Source organism: Gorilla gorilla, chromosome 1 (genome assembly GCF_029281585.2).
Source record: "Gorilla gorilla gorilla isolate KB3781 chromosome 1, NHGRI_mGorGor1-v2.1_pri, whole genome shotgun sequence".
Classification (NCBI taxonomy): Eukaryota; Metazoa; Chordata; class Mammalia; order Primates; family Hominidae; genus Gorilla; species Gorilla gorilla.
The window spans coordinates 168,928,706-168,952,510 of NC_073224.2; the positions used below are offsets into that span (position 1 = coordinate 168,928,706).

General features: G+C 40.2%; 1 protein-coding gene across 5 annotated transcripts in view; it reads left to right on the forward strand.

Moving 5' to 3' along the window:
• Positions 1-1,358: 1,358 nt before the first annotated feature.
• The window catches only part of PTGER3 (prostaglandin E receptor 3), a 195,647-nt gene continuing 173,200 nt past the window's right edge, over positions 1,359-23,805 (forward strand). For all 5 annotated transcript variants that reach the window (XM_004025973.5, XM_063697674.1, XM_004025976.5 and 2 more), the window contains exon 1: positions 1,359-2,653. In XM_004025973.5, the coding sequence (XP_004026022.1) occupies positions 1,757-2,653 (897 nt within the window). In that variant the 5' untranslated portion in view covers positions 1,359-1,756. The remainder of the gene's footprint in view (positions 2,654-23,805) is intronic.

Consider the following 23,805-nt stretch of genomic DNA (forward strand, 5'->3'; position numbering starts at 1 on the left):
TTCAAACTCTCATACAGAATCAAGACAACAGCACATAAAGAAAGCATGCAGAGGGACATATCCCATTCTTACCTCTTAACAGTAATTTAAAAGTTAAGAACACCCATACAGAACATCAGCTAAGCTAGGAAAGGCAAAACTGATTGGGCTTGTTCTGAAAGTCGATCTGTGTCAATCAAAATAATGGTCTTTAGAGTGCTATATGATTAAGTCTAATTTCTTAAATATGAGGAAAAATGAACTTTGCAATTATTTTTAAAAATCTTTTCATCTCTTAGACAGTGTAAAAAGGCAAAAAGCAAAAAACACAAGACTTTCCCAAGATTAGGGGAAGATGATCTCACTGTTAATATTCATCTGCTGAGAGCAGTTATGGGACCCATGTCAGGAATACATGCTTCAAATAAGATGGGACTTGAGAATTGCTGAGAGACTTCAGGAACATTCTTTAACTTCATGGGGCCTCAGTTACCCCACCTTTAAGGGAAATAATAATAGCAATAGTACCTTGGAGGATTTCTGTGATAAAATGAGAAAATGCTTGTGAGAAGTACATAAAATATTGGCTTACTGAAAGATGTTACGAGGCAAGCAAGTATGCCTATTTTCATTCAATGTTTATTATTTCAAAGGCAAAGTTTCCATATAGATTAAGGCCTTCATAACATCTAAATACCTTTTCTAGTTCTTATTGTATGAAGATAAGAAGGATGGTTGGAGGCTTTGTAAGGAATATCTTTCTCTTCTGCTCCCCTCTCACTCCCATAGGCTGGGAGCAGTTGATTTCACTACCTCAGATATGCAAATTGATGCCACCTTCCTGTAGCCACTTTTGCCATAGCTGACCTTTTTATTGGGTGGTGGGGAGGGGAGCGGGCAGGATTAGGCGAGGGGTAGTAGTTGGGAGTTCTTGGTCTTGGAATTCAACCATCGGATGTATTTGTTTCCCTGTGTTTATTCCCTTAAGTCTACAGGCACTGTCAAGTAATTTTATAGTTTTCAGCGGCACCCCAGGGGACAGGACACCTTGGCCTTTTTATAATCACTCTAGAGTCCCAAAGCAGAAAGGAAAAAAGTTAATGATCAGCTATGCAAAGGCTTGTGTGGATCGCTTAAGGACAGGCGATTTTCACTTTACCAGAGTTACTAAAGGATTTCAGGAGAAGGATCCCGTCCCTGTAGGAGCGTTTGTGGTTGAAGAAGCAGGAGGACGAGCGCTCAGGTGCGCCTCGGCAGTTTGCCTGGGGTCCGCAAGTCCAGTGCTACTTATTAGCTGCTTGCCGTCCACCGACACTTTAGCGGAGAACTGGAGGAGGCCCCCAGTGGGCTCCCGGTCCGGCCAGGAGCAGGGCGTTTCAGAGGAGCCTGTCTGGGGCTTCCCAACCCAGGCGATCAGGATAGGCAACAGCCAAGAGAGGCGCTCAGTTGCTTTGCACCCTCCTCCCACCTCGGTTCTGTCCACACCCACGGGCGCCCCGCCCCCTCGGCCTTATAAAGGGGACTCGGCACCTCCGCGCGCCTCGCAGCCAGAGGTTTCCCGGAGAGGAAGGCGTGGCTCCCTCCCGGGCCAGTGAACCCTGGCGCCGCCGCGGCCGCGGTCACAGCAGCGGAGTAGGGCGGCGGCTGCGCCCCGCACCATGGGGGGCAGCCCAGCCCCAGCCGCGGTAGACGCCGACCTCCGCCGCCGCCCGCGCCGCGTCTGCCCCCTCCCGCTGCGGCTCTCTGGACGCCATCCCCTCCTCACCTCGAAGCCAACATGAAGGAGACCCGGGGCTACGGAGGGGATGCCCCCTTCTGCACCCGCCTCAACCACTCCTACACAGGCATGTGGGCGCCCGAGCGTTCCGCCGAGGCGCGGGGCAACCTCACGCGCCCTCCAGGGTCTGGCGAGGATTGCGGATCGGTGTCCGTGGCCTTCCCGATCACCATGCTGCTTACTGGTTTCGTGGGCAACGCACTGGCCATGCTGCTCGTGTCGCGCAGCTACCGGCGCCGGGAGAGCAAGCGCAAGAAGTCCTTCCTGCTGTGCATCGGCTGGCTGGCGCTCACCGACCTGGTCGGGCAGCTTCTCACCACTCCGCTGGTCATGGTCGTGTACCTGTCCAAGCAACGTTGGGAGCACCTCGACCCGTCGGGGCGGCTCTGCACCTTCTTTGGGCTGACCATGACTGTTTTCGGGCTCTCCTCGTTGTTCATCGCCAGCGCCATGGCCGTCGAGCGGGCGCTGGCCATCAGGGCGCCGCACTGGTATGCGAGCCACATGAAGACGCGTGCCACCCGCGCTGTGCTGCTCGGCGTGTGGCTGGCCGTGCTCGCCTTCGCCCTGCTGCCGGTGCTGGGCGTGGGCCAGTACACCGTCCAGTGGCCCGGGACGTGGTGCTTCATCAGCACCGGGCGAGGGGGCAACGGGACTAGCTCTTCGCATAACTGGGGCAACCTTTTCTTCGCCTCTGCCTTTGCCTTCCTGGGGCTCTTGGCGCTGACAGTCACCTTTTCCTGCAACCTGGCCACCATTAAGGCCCTGGTGTCCCGCTGCCGGGCCAAGTCCACGGCATCTCAGTCCAGTGCCCAGTGGGGCCGCATCACGACCGAGACGGCCATTCAGCTCATGGGGATCATGTGCGTGCTGTCGGTCTGCTGGTCTCCGCTACTGGTAGGTAGTTCCAGGGTTGGGGGAAGTCAGGATGCGTGTGCGAGTAAGCGGGAACCTAAGACTTTGCTAAGTGGCAGCACCTGCAGGGGTGTGTTTGCAACCGCAGAGCGCTGAAGTGTCCTTTCCTCCTGCCCGCGCGGTCTTGGTTACAGCTTCAGAGCTGAGCGCCCACTTACTAGCTGAGCGCCTTCCAAGAGCCAGGATTCGCATTAGGCACTGGTTATGAGCACATAGAGATCACAGGGCTGCTCACATTCTAGTCAGGGAGGAGACAGGATGTGTCATTGAAATGACATACATGCAGAGCTAGAGGTTTGTCCTGAGTGCATTAAAAGCAGAATTGCTATGATAACTGTAGCCTGATATTGTGGGGTTTTTTTTTAATTTCAAATTCCTCTTTCACGTTAATAAGATTTCAGTCTGCAACCCCATACAGTCACAGCCCTCCTGCAGCTTCTGAAACACTGCGCGTCCTATGGGTGCCTTCAAGGTTCAGTCTTGATGAGGCAGGAGAATGAAAGATACGAGTTGCCTCCTCAGCCCTTCGCCATGATGCTTGACCCTCTAGGAAGTGCCCGAACGACAGTCAGTGGGATCCGAAAGCTCAGCAGCTTCTTCAGGCCAGCATTTACTTACCCTTGTAGCACTCAAGCAGGGTTCCTAATTCTGAGATAGGAGGTAGAGGTTTCTCCATGTCCTAGCTCCTCACACCAGAGCAATGCAGAGGAGCAAGGGATGTTTGCAGAGGCTCTTTGCCTAACACCTGCCCTTACATTGATATTTTTGAGGTTTTTTTTGTCTGTGTTACTTTTAGCTAGAAATGTCCGTGTGTAAGTGCTGTTTACTAATTCCTGAAGAATGGATGCTTACTTAGGCCCTGGGGTGTCTGGGTTAATAGATGTTGCAGAAAGAGCGATATGGTCACTGTTACAAAGGTATAACCAACTATATGTATTATACAGTTGTGGAAAACCTTTGAAACACGTGAACGCAGTTTTTTTTCTTTCCTAATTATGGTAAAATATATTACATACAATTCAGTATTTTAACCATTATTATGTGTACAGTTCAGTGGCATTAGGCATTAAGTACGTTGAGTTTTTTGTGCGCCATGTATACTTTTAAATCCCTTGCATTTGAAAATAGAAATGTAATTTCTTTCACCTGGTTTGGTAGATTGGAGCACAAACCTTGGCTCCAAATCAGTGACGTGAGGGGACAAGGAGTGTTACGCTGAGACCTAACTGCCCACAAGTCGCTGTATGGTCACAGTTCTTTATTCCAGGAGTTGGAACTCAGGCTGATGTCATCACTATGGCTTATCAAAACCAGCACCAGTTTTAGATATACAGTATTTACTTTTATGGCTGAGGAATGGAGTGTACAGGTGGCCAACTAGGAAGGAAGAAAGAGTTCTAAATAGTAAACACTTTACTGAAGTGGGGTAATTAATATAACTTTAAAGGCAAACAGGGTATCTGAGTTTTTCACAAGTGTCATTTGAGTTCCACATCTTTGAGTTTGCTGTATCACATGATTTATATCCTAGGGAAAAAAAATGCAGTTAAATCAATTGAACAAAATACCCATACAGTTAATCAGACTTATAATTTATTGTTTGTGCATTTTGTTTTTAAGTCAAAGCGAAACCATGTAGTGTGTTTTTGATTTAGACACTTTAATTCTAGTACCAAAAGTATGGTGGCCTCAGAAAGAAAGTAGATCAATCTTGAAAACTGTAATTTAGGATGGCCAAACTCACTCTTTCAAGAAAGACTGCATTTGAAACTAGTCTTACTTAATTTCAATTTATTTTCATTTGGATAATACTTATTGATTTATAGCATTTTACTGGGCACTTTATTAATTCAATTATAAAAACATTAAACAAAATAAATTCAACATGTGATCATATCAAAAAGGAGAATTTTTTTTTTTTTTTTGAGACTCTGTCTCAAAAAAAAAAACTCCAGGCTGGAGTGCAGTGGTGAGATCTCAGCTCTCTGCAGCCTCCACCTCCCAGGTGCAAGTGATTCTACTGCCTCAGTCTTTGGAGTCACTGGGATTACAGGCGCCCGCCACCACACCTGGCTAATTTTTGTATTTTTAGTAGAGATGGGGTTTCACCATTTTGGCCAGGCTGGTCTCGAACTCCTGACCTGAGGTGATCCGCCCACCTCGGCCACCCAAAATGCTGGGATTACAGGCGTGAGCCACCGTGCCCGGCCTAGGAGAAATGAGAACTTTTTAAAGAAAATGGTTCCATCGGCTGGGCGCAGTGGCTCACGCCTCTAATCCCAGGACTTTGGGAGGCCGAGGTGAGTGGATCATTTGAGGTCAGCAGTTCGAGACCAGCATTCCAACATGGCCAAACCCCGCCTCTACTAAAAATACAAAAATTAGCGGGGCATGGTGGCATGCGCCTGTAATCTCAGTTACTCGGGAGGCTGATGCAGGAGAATTACTTCGGCTGGGGAGACAGAGGTTGCTGTGAGCCGAGATCAAGCCACTGCACTCCAGCACGGGTGACAGAGCAAGACTCCCTCTAAAAAAAAAAACAAAAAACAAAAAACAAAAACTCCAAATATCTTCAAAAAGATTTACTGTACAAAGTTGGAATTACTACAAAGAAAAGAAACTGGCAAAGCTGCTTTCTTAATAGAGAATTGTAAGAATAAAAACACTAGAATTTAGTGAATTGAATTTTCAGCATATTAGTGTTAAAATGAGAGATTAACGCTGTTTTTTCTAACTATGAGTGTAATATAGGTTTCCTGCTAGCATTTGTTAAGTTGAGTGTAGGATACTATTCTAATTGTCCAAACTTCTTACTTGAAAGGACCCTGAGTATATCCTGGAAGACTATCATGACTATAATAAATATTCAGTTGTTACTGCAGGAAAACTTGGTAGGACAGAAACACCATAATAAGAAAATGTCCCAACAGCTACAAGTTCACACTACATAAATACTTAAATAGAGGTTTATGTATCCTTAAACAAAAGCTTTGTTTCCCTTTTCTTTCTCTCAGAAATTTTGCAAAATACAATATAAAATGTGAAATTAAGAGAGTACAGTGGGAAATTATGTCACCATGATAGATGATCTACAGTTTTTAGTTACTGCTTATGTAAGGCATCACATTGTCATTCTGTTGCAATCAGCCAATTGATCCAGCAATGCAATCTATTTGATTTTTATCATTATTTTATGTTTTATATTTTATGAATGATGCTCACCATAGCTCAGTTGTTTGACCTGATAGCTAAATTTCCAGAAATGGGAATAACCTTAGGATTTTGTTCAAAGGAAGCTATGGGTACATTTTGTACTTTTATAACTTGGCACTCCCAAACAGGTAGAATGTGGCTAATACTGTAAGCTGTCTCAAAAACAGTAAATACAAAGCCAGCTATGAACATCGTGAAAAGTGAGGTATGAGCAACAAACAGTTTCTCATCATCAATCTTGGAACTGGATAAAAGCAGCCTTAGAAACTTTTGCCTTTAATCTTGAACCACTGAATTCCCTGCTCAGTATCTACAAATACAGAGATGTTTCAGTTCAAGAAGATATTTCACAATGTAGTTGTGATTTTTTTTCATTTTAGTTAAGGAGTCACTGATGTATTTTGACAAGCGAAATTTGCCTTTAATATGCCACATGTGGTAGATATGTATGATGAATTATTTTCAGAAATAATGTTTTATAGCATATAAAAGTATTATTCAATTGCTAATCTCTTCTGCCTCTAACTTTCTGACATATTCAGGATGTTGCTTCAGAGAAAGTGATTAAACATATGAATCCACATTGTAGGAAAAATATTCTATAATTTTTCTCTTTTGAAAAAGGTGTGAAGGTCAACAAAATATTCTATGATTATAAAACTGATTAATGTTATAATCTGTTCAGAAAAGCAGAATTTCCACATTTATGAGTGAAATATTTAAAGAATTATAATACAAGATAGGATGTAATTAATGCCTTTGGCTCTCAGAAAAAAGTCAGTCTGAATTTGCCAGAGGAGATTTCCAGGAAGATGAATTGGCATAACCTCACTTCATGACTTCCTGACTGAGAGCAAGTGTGTCCCAAAACCCAGCCCAATGAGAACAAAGGGTGCACACTAGATCAATGGGAATGATGTTTTAAAAATGTTCAAGAAAACAAATTTAGATGGTTAGTCCCTGAATGACAAGATGAGGACTTCACTCTTTTGAGTTTATCAGAAAGAGCCAAGAATTAAACACTTCTTAAGCCATCATCTTTGAGGAAATTCACATGGTCTGAAGTTGTAATATAATTGTGAGTCACTGGCCCTTCTCTTTTGAACAAGCTGTGAAGGTCAACAACTAAATTATAAAAGTTTCCATAGGTTTAGTTTTCTGGGACTAACACTCAGGAATATGCACCACAGGCATCTGTAACAGACTATGATTCATCTGAGGGTGCAGAGAGGTGGTAGGTGAGGGATACTGGGTGCTAAGTTTCAGTTTTTGGTTCTGCCCTTGCACTGCAGGAAAGAAATGCAGGGAAGTCCCCCCTAAAATGCTGTACATCTGCATAACATTTTTGCAACCTGCCAGTGTTCCACATTTATCTCATTCATGCCTCACAACACTAAGATCTACAACTGTAACATGTCAAATTCTTACTCTCCCATTTTTTCCAATTGCTTTACAAAAAGACAGGAAGGAAGTTTGTATTTCAACTCCTGCCAGCTGTGCTTCTTGAGAATCATTAGACAATCTCTCAAGTCCTCCTTTTCCCTAGAAAATTCCAACTTTCATAAAGATGGTAACCAATGAAGGAGCCTCATTTTGGGGGGGTTCCTCTTATATCTTGTCCCCTAAGTATATGGCAACATTTTACTGTAAACATAGTACAGACAGTCTCCGACCTATGCTTTTTCAACTTCATGATGGTGTGAAAGGAATGCACATTCAGTAGAAACTGTACTTGGAATTTGGAATGGCGATCTTCTATTGGGCTAGTGATATGCGGTATGATACTCTTTGGTGATGCATGCACAGCTCCCAGTCAGCCATGCAAACACAAGGTAAGCAACCAATACTCCACAGTGGACTGTGTTGCCAGATGATTTTGCCCACCTGTAGGCTAATGTAAGTGTTCTGAGCATGTTTAAGATAGGCAAGGCTAAGCTATGAAGTTCAGTATGTTAGGTGTACTAAACGTATTAAACACATCTTTGATCTTACAATATATTCAACTTACAACATTTTCAACTGACAGTGAGTTTACCCAGACGTAACCCTGTTGTAAGTTGAGGAACATCTGTAATTGATTCTTATACAGAAATGACAGTTGGGCAGCATATGACTGAGATACATACAACATGGGAACTCTCTGTGAATTCCTGCACCCTGCTCTCTTTACACAGAACACTTCTTTCTCCATTTTTCATTGCCACTTTACCCTTCAGCCATTCAGCAATATCTGCCAAGCACCCACCTCTCTTGGATTGGCTAAGATCTCAAATTAGAAGCCATTTTCTAGCGAAGCCTTCCTTCATCCTCTCTAGGCCGTGATTGGGTGCCCTGATCTCATGATACCCCGCATTTCCCTTTCACAGTCTGAGTCACACTTCTTTGGAAACATTGGTTTATTGTCTTTCTGTTAGTTCTGCCAAGGTCAAGTACAGTGTGTGTCTTGCACATTATTTTTTCCTAGGAACTATCATAATTACTTGCCACATAAGGTCTGCCCAATATATGCTTATTGACTGAATACTTTTTTTTTTCTTTTGAGACAAAGTCTCGCTGTTGCCCAGGCTGGAGTGCACTGGCACGATCTCGGGCTCACTGCAGCTTCTGCCTCCTGGGTTCAAGTGATTCTCATGCCTCAGCCTCCTGAGTAGCTGGGGTTACAGGCATGCACCACCACATGCCCTGCTAATTTTTGTATTTTTTTTTACTAGAGACGGGATTTCACCATGTTGGGCAGTTTGGTCTCAAACTCCTGTCCTGTGATCCTCTCGCCTCTGCCTCCCAAAGTGCTGTGGCATTACAGGCATGAGCCACCGCGCTGGCCTTGACTGAATACTAGAGCAACCAAATCAGAAGACAGGGTCAGGCCCCATGTAAATAAGCAATTACTTTTGGCCTTAGACAATTCACTTGATAACTTTATGAACCCTTCCCTTCCTTTCCTTTCCTTTCCCTTCCCTTCCCTCCCCTCCTCTCTCTTTTCTTTCTTTCTTTCTTTCTTTCTTCTTTCTTTCTTTCTTCCTTCCTTCCTTCCTTTCTTTCTTTTTCTTTCTTTCTTCCTTCCTTCCTTCCTTCCTTCATTCCCTCCCTCCCTCTCTCTCTCTTTCTTTCTTTCTCTCTCTCTCTTTCTTTCTGAAACAAAAATGCCTACCCAGCTCATTTCACAGTGTTATAATGAAAACCAACAAGATTAACATATGTGAAAATAATAGGGTAGTATACAGTACTATGAAAATACTTTATTACTGAGTCCTTTTAGCAAGCTGGGAATATTCCTTCCATATGAGGAATACCACTGTGATGTTTTACTGGATAGTAGTGTTGACTCTTGTGTTGAGATAGACCTTTCTCCTAGCAAACTGGAGAAAGGAGGCAAGTAGTGTTTCACAGCTTGATTAGTTATAGTTCATTGGGGAAAAAATGTGGTAGAGAATGCAACTTTCAGAAACAGAAAGAAAAATGGTAAACCAACTGTGCCTAATTTTTCTTTTTCTTTTTTTTTTTTTTTGAGACAGAGTCTCACTCTGTCACCCAGGCTGGAGTGCAGTGGCGCAATCTCCGCTCACTGCAAGCTCTGCCTCCCAGGTTCATGCCATTCTCCTGCCTCAGCCTCCCAAGTAGCTGGGACTACAGGCGCCCACCACCATGCCTGGCTAATTTTTTTGTATTTTCAGTAGAGACAGGGTTTCACTGCATTAGCCAGGATGGTCTCTATCTCCTGACCTCATGATCCATCCACCTCAGCCTCCCAAAGTGCTGGGATTACAGGGTGCCTAAATTTTTATAAGGTATTGTAATTCATCCCTCCTTCCCTCCCCCTGCCACCGTCCCTCCTCTGCATTCTCTCAGCCCTGTAGTCTGTTCCCTTTTACAGCTTCTAGTTAGCTCTCTAACTCCAAAACACACTGTCCCATTTCCCCTTTCCCTTACACCTGAGGGAAGAGCTAGTACCTTGTGTCCTGAAGACCTCTGTCACAGGTCTGGAATGCTCTTTTCTGCTCGATGGCCCTGAGAAGGGGAGGACTTATCTGCAGTGAACAGTTCCCCTCCCCACCTGAACAGTCATTCCTCTGTGTTGGAGTTAAATGTGGGTCTTGCTAGCACCCACAGCCTCTCATGTGAGCTCTTTCCAGTCAGGGTCTTCTTCCTGTTATCCTGTAAGTGCACAAACCTATTCTCAATGGAATCTTGAGTTGAACTAATTGTGCATCTAACTGTTGTCTAGGATCAAGTCATTCTGCAAACTTCTTGAGAGAGTCTCTCCCTCAGTTGTCTTCATCTTTTCACAGGCAATTAGAAACGTTGGGACTGAACAGAACCTCCGCTGCTGACTGACAGCCCAGAATTGAATTTACACAAGCCTTAAGTCAGACCAAAGTGTGTGAATCATAGAGTTGTAAACTGCTTCACACAGTTTGACCAGGTCCTGACAACACATTAATATTATCTGCGGCCTGCAAATAGCACAGTGTGTTATTTTCGTATCCAGTGGCCTTTCCAGATATTCTCTGGGACCACATTTATAAGGAGGACATTTCAGTGACTTATGTGGGTGCTTACTTAAAATCCAAATATTATTTTAGTGAACTAATTTTATGATAGATATTTGAAGGATCATTGATCTAAAATGAAAAATCGTAGCAGAAATGGAAAAGGAGGCTTGAGTATTCGCACTTTATTTTAGGAAAAAGAAAATGCCTACTAATTTAGGCAAAAGTTGTGCAATATAAATACAAGATAAATTCTCCACCAGATACCATTACTGTTTAAAAACTCTTGGTAATACAAAAACAAAAGACCATGTTGGAACTGGAAGCCTGTTTATTTCAAGCAATAATTGGTACCCAAATATTAAGTGTAATTTAAAACATATACTTTCCACTAATTTTTTGTTATATCCTGAGAGTAAATTTGATTTGTATATCTTTTTGTCTCTCTTTCTGAACACATAATAAATGTCATTTTCTATGGTTGAGAATATGCTGCTGTTGTGATTCATAAAAATTTGGAAAAAAGAAGTGTGTGATTAATGTTGAAAATGATGAAAGAGTGATTGTAAAAGATAAGATTCATTCTGAGAAATTCACAAGACAGTAAAGTGGAGCACTAATTGCTGTTTGATGTATGAAATTTCACTGGTAACATCTTGCTACCAACAACCTTATTTGGGTCAGAGCTCCTGGCAGATCACACACTTTCATATTTCCCCAAATAGAAGAATGCCTCAACAGCCAGCTCCTCAGCCACAGAGTAGCTTCAGTGATTAAGTGACCCCTGACTTGTGAGGACTCCTCTCTGCTTCATAAGAAGAACAGAAGAAAGTTATTAAAGAAGCAAGTGAGTGCCACAGAGAGAACAAGGCACTGGATGGCAAGAGACCTGGATCTGGTCATGGCCTTGCCATGTGATCTAAGTCACTTTATCTTGCTGGACGTTCCTTTTCCAACCGGTAAGATAAAACGATTAATGACCCTAATCCTCCTTTCAGTTCTCACTTCCTGTAGCTCTAAATAGATTAAATCGTCCCTATTGGACATACTATTTCAGATATATGGGGGAAAATACGTAAAAACTTATTAGGAAAAAGCATAGAAATGTATGCAAATGGACAAAATAGATCACACATTCTTTTATCCAGTGATTCTATAAATATTTATTGAGAGCTTGCTATGTGCCTGCCACTCTCATCACTCTGGTAATACAGTGGTGGTCAGCACGGATTCATTTAGCTATACAGGTTGAGCAGTTATGTTGCTCGAGAGAGTGCTATTCACATTATATTGTAAGACAATGACAATCTTTGGAGTTGAGCAGTATGCAATCTGTGCAGCTCTACGTGGTAGCCTCGATGGTAAGCTAAATGGAATGCTATCTTCCTTCACGTAGCTTTCAGTCTACTAAGGTAGACAGACAGTAGATAATCAGTCTTTCCAATAAGCCAATGTAACTAGTCTGATAGGTCTTACTGTGGTTGCCCTTACTACCGCACATGAGATTGGCCTCATGTGGGCAGGACACGGCTGGTCCAGTGCAGCATGATGGCCCTAATGGAACACGCTTGGCCCCAACTGTACTGGGTCTGTGCTTGGACTCCATAATTAGGGAGCACATTAATTCACACCTGTGACTCCAGCTGTAATGCTCAGCCGCAATTCTCCAGAGCACAAACACTGCCAGAGTGAGTACATGGACTCAAAGGGCTGCTGACCTCAGGCCACATGCTGCTCTAGAATCAGCCTTACCTCTGGGATCATTAGGCTCTGGGTGATACTCAGATTATCTCCTGACAAATGTGTCTTTCCCTTTCTTTTTTTTTCTTTTTTTTTTTTTTTTTTTTTTGAGACAAAGTCTCGCTCTGTCACCCAGGCTGGAGTGCAGTAGCACGATCTCGGCTCACTGCAAGCTCCGCCTCCCGGGTTCACGCAATTCTCCTGCCTCAGCCTCCCCAATAGCTGGGACTTCAGGCACCCACCACCACGCCCGGCTAATTTTTGTATTTTTAGTAGAGACGGGGTTTCACCGTGTTAGCCAGGAAGGTCTCAATCTCCTGACTTTGTGATCCGCCCACCTCGGCCTCCCAAAGGGCTGGGATTACAGGCGTGAGCCACCGCGCCTGGCCCCTTTCTTTTATTTTTTATTTTTAATTACTTTATTTTAGTTTGAGATAGGGTCTTGCTCTGTCACCCAGGCTATAGTACAGTGGTGTGATCATTGCTCACTGCAGCCTTGAACTATTGGGCTCAAGTGATCCTCCAGCCTCAGCCTCTGCATAGTTGTACTATTAGGTGTGCACCACCACACCCACTTTTTCCCTTTCTCTAAGTTTTCTTTTAAGGCTTGTATGTCTTTTCCCTGTAGTGAATGTGGCCAAATCCACTCTGCTCCAAGTTTTTTGGCTTCAAATCTTGAGAGAAGAGGTTCAGTTTCTTGATCTCCTCTTTGACCAGAAGGCCCTGGGCCCCTTAAGCACCATCTACCTCTTCCCAAGTGACCACAGAGTGTTGTGTGGGTTTTCCTTTGGTATACCACACAATTTCCCGTGTGTAAAGCTAATGATTCCAAATTTACCAGAATAAGTAATTCTTCTGAAACTTCTGCTCCAATGTAATTTGTTCTGCCCACTTGACCAGAGAAGTGCAGATGGATGCTGGCATACCTTTTTATACATCAAAAACGAGCACTTTATGAAGGCAAGAGAAAGGTACTTTGAGAGAGTGTCAAAGAAGAACTCCTATTGATGCATTGGGATTAGGGAGGGCATCTCTGGGAAAAAGGTCATTTATGATGAGTCTTACAAGATAAGACTTCAAGGAAGAAAGAGCAGTATGTGAAGGTGTCAGTGCAGGAATACACTGGAAGCATTGGAGGAACTGAAAGAAGGCCAGATGGATGGATTAGAGTGAGTAAAAAAGAGATTGCCTGCAAGGCCAGCTAGGGAGGGAGGCAGGGCCAGATAATTCACAACCTTGTCATTTTTGTTTGGGAGTTTAGATTTCTACCACAAGTACAATGAAAAACAACTGAAAGCTGTAGGGGAATGATTTGATCTGCTTCATGTTTTAAGACCACTTAAGGTTGCCTAATGGATTAGATGGGTAGAGCATCAGAGCCCTCAAGTACTGAGGACAGATGGAGATGTAGAGACATTAATATAAAGAAAAGCCTTCTTCCTTAAATGTTGCTTTAAAAGAGGAGTGGGAAGTAGCTTGGCCTAGAATCGGTGAGAGAGGGGAAGCAGCAGTGGATCTGTGCAGATGCACCACGGAAAATATTGAACCAGATGTGCTGGGAATGGTAAGCAGATCTGTTTTTGTAGAAGTACATTTGAGAATGTCAAAAACTATATAGTCAAATAGAGACTGAAGGGAAAGGGAGAAACACATAAGTAGATTGCTTAAGATTAGGAATGAGAATTTGTATTTCATTTTGGGCAAGTTGTATTGATTTTCTATACTGTTCTATATTTGTAAAATAAGAGAGTGTGCATTATAAAACCTGAATTCACAAACCTCGTTTAGGAAAACAACTCATCTAATATTTGATATCTTTCTAGAATATTCTTAGTGAAATTGTTCCAGCTTTGTTTACACTTTGTTGAACACCCTTAATAATAGGAAATTTTTTACCTTTCAAGAGCTCTAGGAATTTTCTTAGAGCCAAGATTGTGCCAGGCTCTTTCTCACACATACTTTTTTAAAAATTTCTTGCAATAACCCTATGAGATAGGCATTTTTGTCGCCAAAGTTATTATGATGAGAAAACTAAAGCTGAGAGGAATTAAGTGATTTGTTCAAGGTAGCAAAGCTATTAAGTAGACAGGCTGGGATTGAAAGGCCAATAAATTTTCAATAAAGAAACAAAGCTGAGAACCATTTAGAATTCATTTGTCCATGTTTCCTCCATGCCATGATGCCTTAGAATACCCCAATTCATCTTGAGCTGTTCTTTCTATTAGAAAAATTCATTTCCCTTATATTCACTGAGTCAGAATCTGTCCTCCCTTTTGCTTCCACCCTTCGGTGCTAATACTAGCTCTTGGATTAGTTAGAACAATACTACATTTATTTTTATTTTACTATAATGTTTTATCACAAAGAGGTTACATTTTTTACTGACAATCACTGCATACATACTTTATTGCACAAGTTATAAGTGGATCAACAATTATATTAGCAATGTAAACTCATGTGCATTTACATAAAATGACTGCCCTAGATTCTGGTGCATTTTGTGCCAGGTACTTTGGTAAATATTGCAAACATAAAGGGACTTAGCTACTTCAATTTATGTGAACAAAAGGTAGCATATATATCATCTTGTAAAATACCTGTTATGTCAAATCCAGGAAAATCAATAAATGACAAAAGGAACACATTAAAAGAAAATTTAGTGATAAAAATGTTAGATTAAAATATGAGGTTTAAAAACTTTAACAGTTGGACCTAGGAACAAGAAAGCATACACATGTTGGGAATTTTTAAGAAAAGACTCCCATATTCCACTTCAGAATTATGACTGTATTCCTAAAAAATAATTCTGAGTTTCTACAATGTCTTCCCTGCTAGTATAAATCATTGTTTTGTAGTTATTAATATGATAACTCATAAATGAGTTTTAAAATAAGATTCTTCTCACTCAAAATAAAATAAGATAAAACTAATATTACCGCCACCAAATTACAAAGAAATCCTATCAAAATGCTGGCCAGATAAAGAATCCAGATACAGACACATCATAACAATACTAAATTTACTTAAAGACATCTCTTATTTTTAAAGTTTTTTTAATTTTTAAAGATAAAAATACTATACCAGTAACTAGTTACACAGAGTAGTATTACTAATGCAGCATTATATTATTAGGTAATGAGGAGTTCTACTAAGTTTATAAGCAGAAAAATAACAAAAAATTACCTTGACCATGGCAGAGGGAGGAGCCATGATTTATAATTTATTTAGCAGACACTTAATGAATACTGATTGTGTGTGAGGTAGTGCCACATGATGTGACCCTTGTCCTCAAGGAATGTGTTGTCTTTAAAATGATTTCCTGGAGAAACTTGAAATTGACTCAAAAAAAAAAAGCAGCAGCATTTTCCATCTTTAATTTTCAATAAAGAAACAAAGCTGAGAACCATTCAGAATTCATTTATCCATGCATGCAATCAATATTTGTTTATTGAGCCCATACCATGTGTCAGGCACAGTTCTAGGTGCTGGAAATATGGCAGTGAATTAGGCTAGTTTCATGCTCTCAGGGAATTAGCATTCTAGTGGAAGGAGAGAGGCAATAAATAAACTAGAAGTCTAGTGATTGTGATAAATACCATTAAGAAAATGAAGCAGTGTGCCAGAATAAAGCCTGAAGCATCCTTCTGGCAACCATGTGGAGCTGGATTGCAGAAAGGTATGTGTGGGAGCAGGGACACCAGGTAGAAGGCTGTTGAAGTCATCCAGGTAAGAGGCAGTGACAACTGGGATTGGAGTGGAGAAGTACCCATACTGACATAGTGTTTTGGAGACGGTTTACCAGACATTTTGAAATTTCTCTAATCCCTGTCCTATGACTCTGACAAGAAATAGGACCTCTCTCTTTCTCTCCAGGCCTTTGGTTTTGAGGTGGCCAGCTATCTACATATGGCTTTCCATTTGGCTCCCCAAGAAGGAAGTGACTGCTCTAAGCTTACACAACTAGGAAGAGATAGAATTAGGAGGTAAATTTGATCTAATAGATGTTATTTCCTTTTTTCTGAGACATGAATCAGAACAGTCACACAGAGACACAGAAGTTACCAAAATTTGCTTATAAAATAATAGAATGTCATAAGATTCGTGATCCCCAGAAGATCTGGAGCATGCTGATTTCCAGGCTAGGTCTCAAAGAAACTTTTTGTTGTCATTGTTCTTTCTAAACGGGCTCTGGTTACTGTTGGCCTCTTTCTCTCCTAAACGGAGAGCAGTTTCCAAATTAATACTCCCTACTTTTAGAATCAGGATTGTTTGGCTGCAAATGATCGAAAACTAATGCAAACTAGCTTAAGCAAATAAATAAATATAAAAAGGTAGGGGGAGTTGCTTGATTCACATAAATTGCAGGAGTGTGAAGAGTGGAGGTGGCCTTATAGAAGATTGAAGCCAGCACTGTCTCTTTCTGAGACTCCAACTTCAGCTTCTTGCTATGTATCAGAATCCCCACTTCAGGCTCTGCTCCTAAGGAACCAGCCTAAGCCATAGCTTTGCAGCTCTTTGGCTAGGTCTTGTGTTCTTTTTTCAAAGCTTCAAGTTAATAAGTTTATATTTGTGGTCTACATGTGAGGTTTTAATTTTGCTTTTATAATAATACAATATTTTACTGAATACATCATCTTGAAGCACTGTTTAGACAACATAGATTTTTTTCTATTGTTTTGTTTTATAAACACAAGAAACAGTCATAGATGACAAAGTTGCATTTTCAAAGACTAGTATGAGTTTTCTAGGCTATGAGGAAAGATTCAAGCTCAGAGAATTTTCCAGATTCAGGCTCAGAGAATTTTCCAGAAGTAAGAGTATAATGAGAGGTGGCATTATAAGACGAAAATCTCACAAATACTCCATTAACACCATAGTGAGATGACTAGAGAAGAAAAAAGAAGTTCTTTCTTGATTTTTCCATAAGGGATGAGTTGTAGTCTGGGTTTTATGTTATTCTGGCAACCAGCTTTTTCTTTATAAATCAGTAGCTGTGCTAACGGCCAACATGCTGGGTGGCAGACTTTTGAATTTATTTAATGGTAGTAATTTTCTCCAAGAATAGACTAGGGATTTGCCTGGATCCAAAAGTAAATTTCTTAACATTAGCTTTTGCTCTATAAAAGACATTGGGGAACATTTTAAAATTCTTTTCTCTAGCATCTATTTCTAATTAAATTTTGCTACAGATCAATATTAGGAAGCATGGAATATCTTCTGACTTCAGAATTCTACCCTCCTCCTTAGACATGGTTCTGGGTTGCAAACAACCAACTGTGACTCCAAGTGCAAAGAGCATATGTGGAAAGATTTCAGGAGCTCACAGAGTCCAGAGAAATCTGGCAGGTCAGGTTTGGAAAACAGGCAAGACCCAGGATGTTCTTGATGATGAACTTCAGGCTGCACAGCCAAAGTCCTGCTGGAAAAATGTTTGCTGCATGCCTCTGTGATGAATCCAATGTCTAAAAACCCCCTTCTTCTTTGTGTTATGCTTGTAAAATTCAAACCTCTGTTGCCAGCCTGGCTGCTGTAGCTTGGGTTATTTACGCCTATGCTATAACAAAGGATGAAGGCTCAGGCACCTCCAGCGCTTGGTTTATGACGTATGTGCTGGGATTTCTCTCCCACCCAGAATACAGAGAAATGGTTATCCAAAATTGGGATATTAGTAATAAAAGGTGGGGGTTCATTTTTACCATCTGTCTAATTTATTCATAGAAATATTATAATAGTAACATATTTTTGAAGCCTTGTGCACATGTGCGTGTGTGCACGTGTGTGTGTGTGTGTGTGTATTTTCCTGCCACCTATCTGTTGGGAAATTGGGGTAGCAGTGAGACTGGTGGAGCGCAAACTGAAGAGAGCCACAAAAAATAAAAGGACTTCTATTTACTGAATGCCTGTTATGTGCAGGCACATACTTGACAATTACCCTTTCCATATATTACCTAATTTAATCTTCACAACAATTTTTGAGTTTGTTACTTTTCATTCCCATGTTTCAGTTGCAAATAATAAGACAGAAAAGATTTGATAACTTTCTCTAATCATATTCCTAGTAATTGGTAGATCTTAGGCTTTTGTACACTATAATGCTATGTGTCACGTTTTTCTCTCTTTCTTATTAGTTTATAAAAATATTTTCAAATCACTTCGTTGAAAATATTGTACAAAAAAGAACAAATTGATTGAGAATAGTAAAAAAAAAATCACTGAAATTGTCTGGGTCAGATAATTATGGTGATGAAGATTTCCTGTAGAATAGCTATTGATTCATCAACTGATTGACCTTTGTAGGAGCTTGAGTATCTAGGGAGCATATTCTGAAAAATCCTGTAGAAGGTGACAGGAGTTTTCACTTGTCTGACAGTAACTTGTTAAATGATTCCATTCACCATGATACCGGCAATTTAGGAAGTGTTTTTTGTAAAGGTGTGGCATCAATTTTATTTACTTCTGTGTGTCTTTTAGGCTTAGAACATTCACATCCAGTGATAAAGTTTTACTAGGCAAACATTTTTCAGCTAGTACAAGTCACATATATTATTCTTTTCACTAAACTATTTATAAAACAAATAAAACTGTATATTGAGTTCTTTTTGCTTGGTGGGAAAGTGTTTGACTACAGTCAAAATTAGAAACTTTGTTTTGACAGTTCTAAAGCCTCCAGTATGATACAGTGCAATTGGGATTCTTGCAAACCTGCTTTCATCTTTTTTCTTATAATTAGGGAAAAGAGAAAGAGCCTTAGAGAACCTCAGTGTGACCACGGTGACTTTCTAACATGGAATTCAGGCATGTTACTATAGTAGCCTCTCACCCAGATTACAAGGCTTCAGATTCCTTAGTTTAATCCTCAAGATCTTGGATTTGGCCACATTTACCACTGTACCATTTTTTTCCATCCCTACCCCAGCATCCTTACCTTCAGTGATAAAAATCAGTTTGCAGCTCTTATAATGATTCACACAATTTCACACTCAGAAATGTGGACTTTGTCTCAAATACCTACAAAGCGTCTGCTGTTTTGGGAGACGGGTTTCTCTGAACCTAGAAACTTATTTATTTATTTACTTATTTTGTTGTTGTTGTTATTATTATTATTATTATTATTATTATTATTATTTGAGATGGAGTCTCACTCTGTCACCCAGGCTGGAGTGCAGTAGCGTGATCTCGGCTCAGTGCAACCTCCACCTCCCAGGTTCAAGTGATTCTCCTGCCTCAGCCTCCGGAGCAACTGGGATTACAGGTGTGCACCAACACACCCAGCTAATTTTTGTATGTGTAGTACAGATGGGGTTTCACCATGTTGGCCAGGCTAGTCTCGAATTCCTGACTTCAAGTGATCCTCCTGCCTAGGCCTCCCAAAGTACTGGGATTACAGGTGTGAGCCACCACGCCCGGCCATAGAAACTGATTTAAGTGCCCCTCCTCTTTACTCCATAGTGCCTGTGCATACCTTTATACTTAATTATGCACAGTTATAATTATGGCAATGAGGATGATTGGCCACAATAGACAAATGCTTATTTTATAATTCATGCACACTGCATTTCACAGATATAATTTCATTTTGTTCTATTGATGACAACTTGAGGGGATACTGTCATCTTCATTTTCAGAAGAGGAAACTGGTTTTGAGATGTAAAGTAACTTTCTTGGGGTCAAATCCAGATTTGTCTGATTTTATTGCCTATGTAATTAACCACTAAGCTTTATGGTCTCCCTCTATTTGTCTGATTCAGTTTAAATTATAAACTGCTTAAAAGCAGAGATCTTGCCTTGTTTGTCAATAAATCTTCCTGGCCCAAAGAAATCACTCAATAAATGATTGTGAAATGAGTGAAGAAGGGAAGTGTAATTAAGTGAAAAGGACACTAGAATAGGAATAAGAAGATCAAGGTATAAATCCTAGCTTTAAGAGTTTTGCATACATTAGATGGTTTTTAATCTTCACATAAATCTTGAAATGTAGGTGACATCAGTTCCTGTTTTTTGTTTTATTTTATTTTACTTTTTCACTTGTTGAGTAAGCAACTTGCTTTAAGGCCACAGATGATAAATAGTGTTGAGTGAATCAAACTCAAATCTTTTTCATTCTAAAGCCACTAATCCAACTTGAATCTAATGAATCATGGGTATTATTAATACAGTAAAATTTGTTAGTATTTAAGATAATAGTGCATATTTTTCTTTATTCTTTACTTTTATTGTTTCCACTTTGTTGTTAGTAATAAAAATTCTAGAGAAGATTTAAACATACCTTTAGGGTAGACAACTGTAAGAGAGACAACATTGTTTTTATAATGGAAGAGAGAAGTTAATTGGAAGCAATGGGAAGGAGCACAAGAAAACAGTTGCTCTAATGCCTGGTGTTTAAAGACGGAACAAATGAAAGGGATGTTTGGAAAGGTGCCCTGGGGATAACAATTAAACATGAGGAATTTCAGCGACAATAGGGAAACATAGTAAAAAATAAAAAACAAAGGAAAAAACATAATGCTTCAAAAGTTGCTCCAGAGTGTCACTATATTTATGTTGCCCTCAGTCATTATTAGAGATGATGTAATATAGTGGTTTGGGAATAAAAAACGTAACTAAAATCCAAAATTAGGGCAGCCTTCAGAGTTGGTTAATCCGAAAGCTCAGCATCGTCATCTAGGACCAAGGTTTGCCGCATCTCTCTTTCGCAGTACAGTCTTGGCCTCATCCTACGGCTTGTTCCCCGCAAGTGGTAGCTGTAGTACGTGCTTCCTGGTTAACTTCTAGCAGGAGAGAGAAGCTGTGTTTTTCTATGACTTTCTCTTAAAAACGAGGAAACTGTTGGATCTCATTAGCTAGTATGGGGTCACATGATCATCCCTAACCCCGGCACATTCCTGTAGCTAGGGATGGGGTCAGCCCTGAAGCACATAGGATCCAGTGAAAATAACTATGAGCAGGGGAGATGGATGAATGGACCCTGGGTAGGTGACCAATAGTGGACACTGCAGTGATGATACCTACACAGTTTAATTGACAGAATAAAGGTGGGAAACCCTCAAAAAGAATAAAGCACTAAACTTTCATCTATACAGCATAGTAGCATAGTAGCCACTAGCTACATATGGTTATTTGCCTCTTGAAATGTGATTAATCCAAATTGAGATACTTTAAATGTAAACTACACAGCAGAGTTTTAAGATTAAATACAAAAAGGTAAAAAGTAAAATATTGCATTAATAATTTTTATGTTCACTACATGCTGATGTAACATTTCAGATATATTGGGTGAATTAAAATTCAAAATGTTTCTTTTTACTTTTTAAAAAAAATCTGGCTACTAGAAAATGCAAAAGCATACATGTGCAGCAGATTTGTGGCTTGAATTACATTTCTCTTGGATAGTACTGCATTAGACTGATGATTTTCCAATTGTTTTAACCGGGGGGACTATGTCAATACATCTCTTTAGAGAAATAGATGAAAACAGACCTGTTCTGGTTAAATGGGATGGGGAACCGGATAGTTCCAAGTCTCGATAGATCTATTTGCCAATTCCTGCAAAACCATTCCTGAAAATATCTACTTCGCCTTGGTGAGGTGGCATAAAATCTTTTGTTTTTAATTTCAGTGCTTTGAGAGGCCAAAGCAGGAGAATCACTTGAGGCTAGGAGTTCAAGACTAGCCTGAGCAATGTAGGGAGATGCCTGTCTCTACAAAAATTTAAAAAGAAAAAAATTAACCCGGCATGGTGGCACATGCCTGTAGTACTAGCTACTAGGGAGGAACCTTGAACCCAGGAATTTGAGGCTACAGTGAGTAAATTATGATGGCATTACTGCACTCCAGCCTCGGTGACAGAGAAACCCCGTCTCTTAAAAAAAATAACAAAAGAAACTTACATCAAATATAGGATTTTAGATGAATTCACCAAAAGCATTTTCCCTATGATAGTTGTAGGAACTGTTTTATTATTACTTGTTTAAGGTCCTCCCTAGAAAGGTAAGTAGTACAGTAAGAATTGCTCTCACTGGGTTCACACGTTAAGGAGAGAGGGAGTCAATGGTGTTGGGATCTGTTTATCTTTTTACAGGAGCCTGGGAGCCTGTGATCCTCATAGGAGTTAGGCATTTGAGTCATGGTAGGAACAGGTTTCTTCCTCATGTTTGCTTCCTTCTTGTTCTTATTATTTACTTTGCTGTTGGACCAACCCAGAATACAGAGAAAAAGTTATCCAAAATTGGGATATTAATAATAAAAGATGGGGGTCCATTTTTACCGTCTAATTTATTCTTAGAAACATTATAATAGTAACATATTTTTGAAGCCATGTCCAACAGTCATGTCCATGACCAAAGTCCCACAGCAAAGTAAATAATAATATAGTATTAATCTAAATAGTATAATATTAGTAATAATATAGTATTAATCCAAATAAATCAATAGAGGAGACAAAAGCAGCCTAAGGGGGTAAACACAGAAGATGAACACATTATAATTTTCCATTTTCCTGCATTGCATACAATACAAGTTGTGTCTTATTCAAACTTCCTTCAAACCTGGTATAAAATTGTAAGTACTAACCATTATTTAAGTGAGTTTTTAAAGTCCGATTTCCTGAAAAACAAAAGAAACATTTTTTTCAGAAGTTTTGGAAACTAAAGTTTACAATGAGTAATATAAATATCGCATGACACTTGCTGGTTTTCAGCTGCCACCTATGTGTTGCTTCCGTTTGTAATACATAACATTCAAATAATAACAAAACAGCAAGTAGTACTTAACATAGCACTTATATAGGTCAGGGACTGTGAGTATTACTCAGTTCCTATTTACAGTCAACAGGACAAGAGTTAGCTGTAAAGAAAGCTGGTAAATTTAGCCAGGGGTGTGTTTTGTGTTGGGAAAAGGAAAATGAATGAATATAATGTTAGGAAGTTCCTGATGCCAATACTGAGTACAAGCCTAACCTGGGCAGGGAATTTTGCAAGTACTAAATTAAACTGTTACTGATGTGTTATCTCAGATTCTGAGGGGTATTTTAAATATTTATTACAGTATAAGCAAGGGGGGAGTAATCACACAATGCCAGATTCACAACTTGAGGAGCTGAAAGTGTCACACAATAGCATTGCTTTCTGTTTAACATTAAGAACAGTCTGTGATTTCCTAATCGTGACAGGAAGTTTGGCCTTCAATGCCTCAACCTTTCCAAAGAGAGCCATGTTAACTGGGTTTAACTCACAATTTTACTGCTTGGCTCTTGTGAAGGGAAAAAGTTGCAACCAAATATTTCTGGTGACTTTCTCTCCTCTTGGGGCTACCCAGTAGCAGCATTGAAGATATTCCTGCAACTCACTCACCTCACAGGTAAGCATAGTCTCTTATAGTAAGTATTATATAAGCATTAGTTGCTGTTTTGTTATTATTCGTCTTCAGTTGTTAAGCATAAGATATGGTGTTTTATTTTTGGGCAAAACTTCTATAAGCAAGGAGTGCTAGAATCATATATAACACTTTTACAGTAATAAAAGGACTTTTGACACTAAGTATTAAAAATTTGATGGTATCCTCATTAAAGACTGTGTTGATATGCATAATATCTTCTTTTTTTGGGGCCATATTTTTAATAAATGTTATTAGATAAACAGTTAATAGAATATCCTCTTATAGATTCAATATATTTTATTTTAAATACTTGGTTCT